The 10,323-nt window shown below is 47.6% G+C and overlaps 1 protein-coding gene and 1 pseudogene across 1 annotated transcript in view; one reads left to right on the top strand and one right to left on the bottom strand.

The window, feature by feature from the left end:
- Positions 1–261: 261 nt before the first annotated feature.
- Positions 262–10,323, bottom strand: part of SUGP1 (SURP and G patch domain containing 1) — a 30,846-nt gene continuing 20,784 nt past the window's right edge. The window contains exons 14-20 of the mRNA XM_005873891.2: positions 7,129–7,484; positions 3,127–3,233; positions 2,308–2,485; positions 1,968–2,074; positions 1,215–1,360; positions 745–874; positions 262–457 (exon numbers count right to left, since the gene is read on the bottom strand). Coding sequence (XP_005873953.1) covers positions 431–457; positions 745–874; positions 1,215–1,360; positions 1,968–2,074; positions 2,308–2,485; positions 3,127–3,233; positions 7,129–7,484 — 1,051 coding nt within the window. The 3' untranslated portion in view covers positions 262–430. The remainder of the gene's footprint in view (positions 458–744; positions 875–1,214; positions 1,361–1,967; positions 2,075–2,307; positions 2,486–3,126; positions 3,234–7,128; positions 7,485–10,323) is intronic.
- On the top strand, positions 5,537–6,047 carry LOC102250649 (annotated as a pseudogene).

Genomic DNA, 10,323 nt, shown 5'->3' with positions numbered 1-10,323 from the left:
AGGTGTGCCCTGGGGAAGGCTAGGCCCTGTCTGGAGATCCCTCCCCAATTCCTTTCCACAGCACAGTGCTAGGCTGGGAGGGCCTGCCCAAGTGTGGCCCTCCTCTCTACTCCAACCCAGGCTGATGAGGGATGGAGACCCAACAAGCGAAGGTCCAGGTGGTGCTTTTGGATTCCTCAGGTGCTGGGGAGCCTTCACACAGCATCTCATTCTCACCTGCCCAGCCCAGCTCAGCTGCTGAAGAACAGGAGGGGTCTCTGGTGATGGCATGACCAGGCTCCCACAGTGGGCAAGCATTGGGACTTTAATACATAGCATGACACTTGAGACAACGGAAAGGGCGGGCAGAAATGCAGTCCAAAACATTCTACAGTCCAAGAATGCTTGGTTGGTTGTCTGGAAAGTATGTTTCTGTGTTTATCCAGAATACTCAGTAGTAAGGCCGCCTGGGGTTGTTCTGTGGGAGGCAATAAGATAAAAAGGGAGTGCGTTAATGCTAAAGACAGATGGCAGCTCCTCCCACCCAGAACCTTTTAGGGGCAGCTGAGCTCACTCCTTGAGATGGCTGGCTTTGGAGAGGAAGAAGGGGCTCAAATGCAGGTGGAGTGGTAGTGGGGGTTGTTGGTGAGACCTGAACTAAGGGAGGAGGGACACTTCTGTTACCAGCACTACCACCCCACTACTGTGGACAGTGAGGAACCAGTAGCCACACCAGAGGAATGTGGGGGATGGGAATGCACGCACCAGAGGGTTGGGCCGGAAGCGGTAAGCCAGCATCATCCTCTTGCGGAAGGCCTCGTACTCGTCATCCTCCTTAGAAAGCTCTGCTGGCCGGTCAATGCCAAAGCCAGCGCCATCCACTGTAGTTGTGCCCCTGTGGGGGATGAGGGAGGGTGCAGAATGTGAGCAGAAAAGCAGGCTGGTGTCAGCAGGAGAGCAGATGCCCAGCCTGAGCTGGGACAGGAAGGCTTAGCCCACCAGCCTGCCTAGGAGCAGCAGCAGCAGCTCAAAGTGGGGCTGTGGGGGCCATGCAAGCTGTGCTGGGCTAGAAAACAGCTTAAGTGGGACACATAGGAGGGAAGAGCCTGAGCTGGGCCAGCCACCACAGTTCACAGCTAGGCCTGACTCTGGCCCAGAGGCAGGACTAGACCCAGACCCTGGGACTAGTTTGGGATACTCCCTCACCCCCACCCTGTATCAAGGGTCACACTCACTTGTTAACTGGGTTCTTGATGCCCTGGCCCTCTGAGCCTAGACCGTCACCCTCCTTCCAGCCCATCTTCATCAGCATCTGGTAGCCAATATTCTCCACCGTCAGCTTGAATTCCTTGTACTCCGAGTAGTCAGGCTCACGGCCTTCCTGCATGACCAAGCAGCTGTCATCCCCTAGGGCCCAAACACGCCCCCTCTGGCCTCACTGGCCACTAGCTGGGACCATCAGCCCATCTGTCCCCCACTTCAGACTAAGTTCCTCCTCCTCAGGGTTCCCATGGTCACACTTAGTGCTCTCTGGCAACCAAGTCAAAGAAGGCAAGGTGGCAGTCACACAGGCCTCCTCTACCATGGGCAAGATTAATGATTCACCTACAAAGAAAAGCTCAGCTTCTGAGGGCGATTTGTCACACAAAGTGTGAAAAAGCAGCCATGGTCAACTAGGTGGAGAGGCTTGTGCCAGTCAGCTGTCTCTCCATGGGCAGAGGAGGATGCTGAGCTTTCATTCTGAGGAGCCCAGTCCATGGGGGCCTGTGCCTCCCATTGCATTAACTGGCTTCACTGGAAGCAGGATTTCCCAAAGCCCCAGGAAATGTTTCTAAAGTGGCAGCTGAGCTATTTGTGAATTCCCCAAATGGACGTCTGCCAGGAACAGATGCCTCCTGTGGAAGAGGGCCTAGTTCCTCCTGTGTGTGAAGAGGCTGCCTGCTGGACAGGCCCACAGCAGGGCTGATGGCTGGGGACTCCCCATTCACCTTTAGGGCTTTGAAGGTCTCCATGAACTTCTCCAGCTCATCTGGTGGCAGAAAATCTCCAATGAAGTGCTTTCCCCGGCCCATCTTCGTCAGCTGCTCAGCCCACTCTGTCCGGAGAGATAGAAAAGGTAAAAGAAGGAAGAGGTACGCGGCTGTGAGAGAGGGAGGCAGCTGGGGGAAGACCCTGACCTGAACCCTGCTCCCTCAGGACAGCCCTGCACCACTCCTTTTACTACTGAGAAGACTGAGGCACAGAAAAGCCAAGTCTTGTGCGCAAGGTCTTATAGGCCAACAGGTGAGTGGGGCTTCCAGCCACCCCCCGCTGGAAACCTCAGCGTACCCCGAGTCTTGTCCATCTCCATGCGCCGCAGCTGGTGCTCCCAGGTGCCCAGCTCGCTATCTACCTCCTCGTCACTGTCGTAGCCATGCTGGTGCTGCTGCAGTGCCTTCTCCCACAACAGTTGCATGTCCTGCATCGCTCGCTTGTGCTGCATGATCATGTCGTACATCTGCTGCATCTGTGGGGAGCACACACTATGACAGGGCCTGCACCACATAACCGAATCTCCCCATGTCCCTGTGATGAGAGAGAGGCTCCTCTCTGTCTTGCTCAGAACCAGCCATCATCATCATGGACTAAATGAGGGCAACTTGGGCTCCTTATCCCTAGGAATGTTAAGGGTGATGTGACAGAGCCCTGGCCTAGAGGAGGTGGCCAGGGTGAGGCGTCCCCAAGAACTGATAGGCCAGTGCCTCTAGTTCCCCAGGGAAGCAGCAAAGAGGCCAAGCTGACTCTCACCCCAACACTGCCCACTACCAGCTGAGTGGCCCTCACACCACTCAGGGCGCCCAGTGCTAGCCAGGCCTGTCCTGGACTGGATACTGGAGGGAACTGGATGGAAAATTTAAGACTACTGAGTGGGAACAGCCCACAGGCACTATGTGGAATAGTTATTGAGCACCTGCTGTGCAGGATGACAGGCCAGCATGAGGAGGCCTGAGCTCTGGGCCCAGCTATATGCTGGGGTTGGCATGGTATTGGTGGGGAACCAGCCTGCCCAGGAGCCTCTCTGCTGACTGTGTGATCACTGCACCATAGGTGAGGGGGGGACAATCTGCCACCAGCAGCTGTGGAGCCTGCTCCACCCTCTGGCCTTACCTCCTGTTGCTCCTTCAGCTGCTTCTTTTGGGCGTCTGACAGTTCCGTGACGCCCACCAGACCCACGGGCTTCCCCTTCTCGTAGCCTAGCCCCTTGAGGTCCTGAACTGGAAACAAGACACAGGTCAGTCAGTGATGGACACATGGGCCTGGCCCTGCTCTTGTGTGTGTGATGCAGAATCCACTCATTGACAACACCTGAGGCACTTGGAGCACGCACAGCAGAGCCCTCAGATCAGTTGTTAGTCTCTCGTGTCACATGAGGACCACAGGAGTCACACCTTGCACTGTCATGTGCACCCAATTTCATTCCCACATGCCCTCTCCAGGTAGGCCCTACATCCCCATGTTGTAAACACCAACACCAGAACTCAGAGGTCAGGGGCCTCAAATGAGGTCATATGGCTAATGGGTGACATGGTGGGGACTTTGCAGAGCCAGAGACACTAGAGCAGAGACAAGAGTGTGTGCACACGCACAAACACTGGCTCATGGAAGTCTATCCTGTGGAGGACAGACACCTAGTATAGACATACACAGGTTTGGAGTCTGGTGTAAGACTCAGCTGTGTGGCTCTGTTTAGCTCCTTCTGAAGAGGCAGCCAGTTGTCCTCACAGCATTTAATTTGGCATCAGCTTCGGAGCTTGGCTGGAGCTCCGGCAGCATTGATTCACGTGAAGATGCTGTGATGGCCCGTCTGGGTGTTGGTTTCTGGGGGAGAAGCCAGGCAGATGAGTGGAGAGGATCCTCTGGGAAAGTGAAGAGAGCTGGGTGCTCCAGCTCCCCATGGCTGGGGCTTTGCCAGCAAGAACCAAATGCAGATGCTCTGTGACCCCAGGACTGCACCTCAATCCCTCCTTGAAGAAGGTCTGTGGGGGCTATGAACTATATGAGAGCCCTATGCAGAAGGCTTTCTATGACAAGAATGAATGTTAAGTACTTTAAAGTTTAAGGGAGACAATAGAATCTATCTATATGTCATCTACAAGAAACTCACTTTAGATAAAAAGATACAAACAGGTTGAAAGTAAAAGGATGGGAAACAAAAATTCCATGTAAATAGTACTGAGAGAGCTGGGAAGGATATACTAGTCTCAGACAAAATATACTTAAAGTCAAATAAGATTACAATATATAGACTCAATGGTGAAAGACTGAAAGCTTTTCCCTTAAGATAAGGAGCAGTGCAAGTATTCCCACTTTTGCCACTTGCATTCAACATAGCACTGCAGGTCCTAGCCAAAGCAATTAGGAAAGAAGAAGAAAGATGAGGCATTGAAATTAGAAAGGAAGAGGTAAAATGGTCACTATCTGCAGATGACATAATCTTATATCCCTAATGAATCTACAAGAGGATTATTAGAGCTGAAAAATGAATTCAGCAAAGTTAAAAGATACATAATCAATACACAAAAATCAGCTGTATTTCTGTACACTAAGAACACATAATCCACTTATAATAGCATCAAAAAGAATAAACCACTTAGGAACACATTTAAACAAGGAGATGCAAGAACTATAAAACAAAAACTACATGTTAGAATGAATGAATGAAGACCTAAGTAAATGAGAGACATCCTATGTATTGTTAACATGTCAGTGCTACCCAAAGTGACCTACAGATTCAAATGCAATCCCTATCAAAATCCCAACATTTTTTTTTTCAGATATGGAAAAGCCTATCTGAAAACCCATATGAAAATTCAAGAGACTCGAGGGAATAGCCAAAGCTTGAAAAAGAAGAACAAAATTGGAAAACTAACACTCCTGATTTCAAAACTTACCACAAAGGTACAGTGATCAAAACAGTGAGGTACTGGTGTAAAGACAGACATACAAACCAGTGTAATAGAATAGGGCCCAGAAAAAACCTTTACATCCATGGTCAACTGATTTTTGACAAGGGTGTCAAGACCATTTAATGGGGGAAGAACAGTCTCTTTAACAAATGGTGTTAGGACAACTAGATATCCACATGGAAAAGGATAAAGTTGGACCCTTACCCTATATCAGATATAAAAATTAATTTAAGCCTGCCTGGCATGGCTCAGTGGTTGAGCGCCAATCTATGAACCAGGAAGTCACAGTTCAATTCCTGGTCAGGTAATATACCTGGGTTGTGGGCTTGATCCCCAGTAGGGGGCATGCAGGAGGCAGCCAATCAATGATTCTCTCTCATCATTGATGTTTCTATCTCTGTCTCCCTCTCCTTTCCTCTCTTAAATCAATAAAAAATGTATTTAAAAAATTAATTTAAAATGGATCAATGGATCAAATACCTACGTTTAAGCCCTGGCCGGTGGTTCAGTGGTTAGAGCATCCGTTTGTGCACCCAAGGGTCTTGGATTCGATTCACAGTCAAGGGCATGTACCTGGGTTGCAGGTTTGATCCCCAGCCCCAGTTGGGGCGCATATAGGAGGCAACCAATAGATGTTTCTCTCTCCCCCCCCTACCTCCTTTCCACTTTCTCTAAAGATCCATGAAAAAACTATCATCGGGTAAGGAATAACAAATACCTAAATTTAAGACCTAAAACTATATACCTCCCTTCTCCAGCACAGACAGTACCTGGACCATGGACCCCAGGGAATGCTCCTGCTTGTCTTAAGGAATATGCATCTGTGGAGACAACTGTAAATGCACATCTTGCAACTGTAAAACATGTCGAAAAAGCTGCTGCTCCTGCTGCTCCCCGGGCTGTGCCAAGTGTGCCCAAGGCTGCATCTGCAAAGGAGGCTCAAGCAAGTACAGCTGCTGCCACTGAAATGCACCAGTCGTGCTGGGAGTGAGGCCTGGGAAGCGTATGTACAGTGCGTTAGTTGAGAAGTTGAGATGATTGTGCTTGTTATATATTTGCCCCAACGAGGTGTTGGTGACATTCATGTAAAGTGTTGGAGCAATAAAGTTTTCACTCATGGGGAAAAAAAAAAGACCTAAAACTATAAAACTCTTAGAAGAAAATACAGGGTCAAATCTTCATGACCTTGGATTTGGCTATGGTTTCTTAAATATGACACCAAAATCATAGGCCACAAACAAAAAATTAAATTGAACTTCATTAACATTTAAAACTTTTGTGAATCAAAAGACACTATTAAGAGGGTAAAAAGACAATCCAAAGAATGAGAGAAAATATTTGCAAATAATATATATAACAGGAGTTAATATCCAGAATACACAAAGAACTCCTACAATTCAACGACAAAACCACAAACAACCCAATTAAAAAATGGGAAAAGAACTAAAATAGACATTTCTCCAAATAAGCTATACAAATGGCCAATGAGCACATGGAAAGATGTTCAACGCTATTAGTCACTAGAAAAATGCAAAAACTACAATGTGATCCCAGTTTATACTGGAATGACTATAAGGCGAGGATGTGGAGAAATCGGAACTCTTGTGCATTGCTGGAGGGATGTAAAATGATGCACCTGCCGTAGAGAACAGTTTGGTGGTTCCTTAAAAAGTTAAATATACGCCATAACCGGTTTGTCTCAGTGGATAGAGTGTCGGCCTGCGGACTGAAGGGTCCCAGGTTTAATTCCGGTCAAGGGCATGTACTTTGGTTGCGGGCACATCCCCAGTGGGAGGTGTGCAGGAGGCAGCTGATCGATGTTTCTCTCTCATCGATGTTTCTAACTCTCTATCCATCTCCCTTCCTCTCTGTAAAAAATCAATAAAATATATTAAAAAAATAAAAGTTAAATGTAGAATCACCATATGACCCAGCAATTCCACTCCTAGGTATACACACAGGAGAACTGAAATAAGGGATCCAAATAGTACTTGTATATGTGTGTTCACAGCAGTACTAGTCACAACTGCCAAAAGGTGGAAACCACCCGTGTCTATTGGCAGATAAAGGATGAACAAAAGTGTAGTCCATCCACACACTGAAATACTATTCAGCCACAGAAGGGAAGGAAGTCCTGACACCTGCTACATACAACACAGATAAACCCTGACAACGCGATGCCAGACTTCTTGAAAAAGCCCACCTGACAGGGGTGAGGGGGTGGCATCCACGTCTCTCTGCACCAGCTCGGTGGGTGGGATTTCCACCTTTTCCTCCTCAGGCCCCCATCGGCTCTTTCGCTTCCTCTTCACAGTGGCTGTAGTGGCTGGCTTTCCATGGGCAGCTGGAGCTGGGTTGACAGCAGGTGAGGGGGCAGATGAAGTAGGGCAAGCAGCAGTGAGGGGTACAGATCCGGACAGGATCTCAGGAGGCGGTCTGCGCTGAGGGCAGAGCTCTGGCACCATTTGGGTGCCTGTCGGGCCTGCCCTTGCTTTTCGGAACTCCTCCAGTTTCTGGCGGTAGTATTTGTAACCCTGGCTGCTGGGTTCGTACAGAAAGCTGCAAAGAAGAGTGGAGGGGCACACTGTCAGTTGTGGCAGGAGTAGCATGGGTCTTGTGCAAGCCCCCCAGGTCAGCCAGGGTCTCTTCAAAGTCTCCACTATGGCCTCCTGTACTGCCAGGCCTCAGTGGCTGCTGGCTCTAGTGACCCAAAATTGAAAAATAATGTGGCCTGCCACAGCCTGTCACAATGCTGAGGGCCACACCAAACCCCCACCCCAACTTTATCGGGTGCTTGTCACACAGTTATTGATACACTACTTCCAAGGAAAATGGGTGGGCTCCCTCAGACCTGCCCCAGGTTCTGCGAAGCTCTTCCCCTGCTGTCCTAGAGGAGCACTAGAAATCCTGAGGTGCAAGAGACACCTGGTGTCAGAAAGGGCAAGATTTTCCCTAAACTGCACAGCTCAAACACTTGTGTTTTTCTGATGCACTTGTGAGAGGTGCCAACAGCAAACAGAGCCAAAACAAAGACAATTAACATAGGAACAAATGGTGACCTGGACTCCAACCCAAGGGCAAAAGTCCCTACCTTGCTGGAAGCCACAAGTCCCTCAGTCCCCTAAGGGGTAGTTCCCCTACCCCAAGGTAGGAACAGGTGGCACTGAGTTCAGAGCTGGTAAAGCCTGCAGCTCCCTCTGCACCTGCCTGTTATCTCTTAGACCAGTGGTCGGCAAACTCATTAGTCAACAGAGCCAAATATCAACAGTACTTCTTCAAAATAGACTCGCCCAGGCCGAAAACTGACTTCTGCACATGGGCCACAAAGTTTCAATCGCACTGTACGTGCGCGCCCGCACATGGTATTTTGGCCACACTCAAGGGGCCAAAGAGCCGCATGTGGCTCGAGAGCCGCAGTTTGCTGACCACGGTCTTAGACTATGCATGTTCTGAGCCCTAGTCCCACCTCTGGGGTCCACACCAGAGGGAAGAATCATAGCCCATCTCCATGTAACAAGATCTGTGTATATCACAGGTCACATGGCCCTCAACAAGAGGGGCTAGACCTGCACTCACAAACCTGAAGGATTACAAAAGCAACATGCAAGCTCAAGGATGCTGTAAAATTTCTTTTGTATAAAAGACAACAGGAAAAAACCCTGTAGACTGTTTCTATGTGTCTAAATAGAGCCAGGAGAGAGGTGGAAGGACCCCCAGACACACTAACATTGGTACCTAGGGTGGGATGGAAGGACAAGGAAATGGCAGCATCCTCTTTGCACTCCTGGGTCATGATACAAGCATGCACACACCCTTTAGAAAACCCAGTAAGTGACCTTTGTAAAAATTACAGAGGAAACAAAGATCAATAAAATTGTTAAGCCTCTAGCCATGCTAAGAAAAAAGAGAAAACAAATTACTAATCACAAAAATGAAATAGGGGACATCACTACAAATCCTACAAACATTAAAAGGATAATGAATTACTATGAACATCTCTATGCTCACAAAGTTGATAACACACACGAAATTAACTAATTATTTGAAAGACACAATCTACCAAAACTCATACAGGAAGAAACAGACAACTTAAACAGGCCTATTTTTATTTTAAAAAGTTGAATCATCCCAGCTGGTGTGGTTCAGTGGTTGAGCATCAACGCATGAACCAGGAGATCACGGTTTGATTCCCGGTCAGGGCACATGCCTGAGTTGTGGGCTTGATCCCCAGTGGGGGGTGTGCAGGAGGCAGCTGATCAATGATTCTCTCTCATCATTGATGTTTCTATCGCTTTCTTCCTCTCCCTTCCTCTCTGAAATGAATTTAAAATTTTTTTTAAAAAGTTGAACCAGGCCTGGCCAGCTTGGCTCAGTGGATAGAGCGTCAGCCTGCAGACTGAAGGGTCCTGGGTTCGATTCCAGTCAAGGGCACATACCCAGGTTGCGGGCTCCATCCCTAGTGGGAGGAATGCAGGAGGCAGCCGATCGATGATTCTCTCTCAATCACTGATGTTTCTATCTCTCTCTCCCTCTCCCTTCCTCTCTGAAATCAATAAAAATATATTTTTTTAAAAAAATAAATAAAGCTGAACCAGCCCTGGCCAGTGTTGCTAAGTGGTTACAGCACTGGCCTGCAAACCAAAGGGTCACGGGTTTGATTCCTGGTCAAGGGCACATACCTGGTTTGCAGGTTCGACCCCTGGACCTGTGCAAGAGGCAACCAATTGATGTGTCTCTTACATTGATGTTTCTCTCTCCCACTGCCCCTTCCACTCTCTCTAGAAATCAATGGAAAAATATTCTCAGGTGAAGATTAACAAAACAAAACAATTGAACCAGTAATTAATAACCTTCTAAAACAGAAAGCACCATGCCCAGGAGTTCACTGATGAATTCTACCAAATATTTAAGGAGGAAATTATACCAATTCTCTACAGTTCCTTTCAGAAAAGAGAAGCAGAAAGAATACTTCCTAATTCATTCAATTACCCTAATACCAAAGCTAGACAAAGACATTACAAGAAAACTACAGACTAACATCTCTCATGAATATAGATGCCAAAATCCTCAATAAAACATTAGCAAACTGAATCTACCACTGTTAAAAACAATTACATACATCACGACCAAGTGGGATTTATGCCAGGCAGGTTTAACATTTGAAAATCAAGTAATGTAATTCATCATATCAATAGGCTAAAAAAATAAAAATCTCAAGATCATATCAATAGCTGTAGAAAAAGCATTTGATAAAATACAACACCCATTCATGATAAAAACTCTCAATAAACTAGAATTAGAGGCAAACTTCCTCAACTTGATAAAGAATATGTATAAAAACACCCACAGCTACCTCATACTTAATGGTGAGAAACTTGGAAACTCCCACTAAGAACAG

Source organism: Myotis brandtii, unplaced genomic scaffold (genome assembly GCF_000412655.1).
Source record: "Myotis brandtii unplaced genomic scaffold, ASM41265v1 scaffold421, whole genome shotgun sequence".
In the NCBI taxonomy this organism is placed as follows: Eukaryota; Metazoa; Chordata; class Mammalia; order Chiroptera; family Vespertilionidae; genus Myotis; species Myotis brandtii.
Note: the sequence above shows the minus strand (reverse complement) of the source record. Positions and strands in the feature narration are given on the sequence as shown.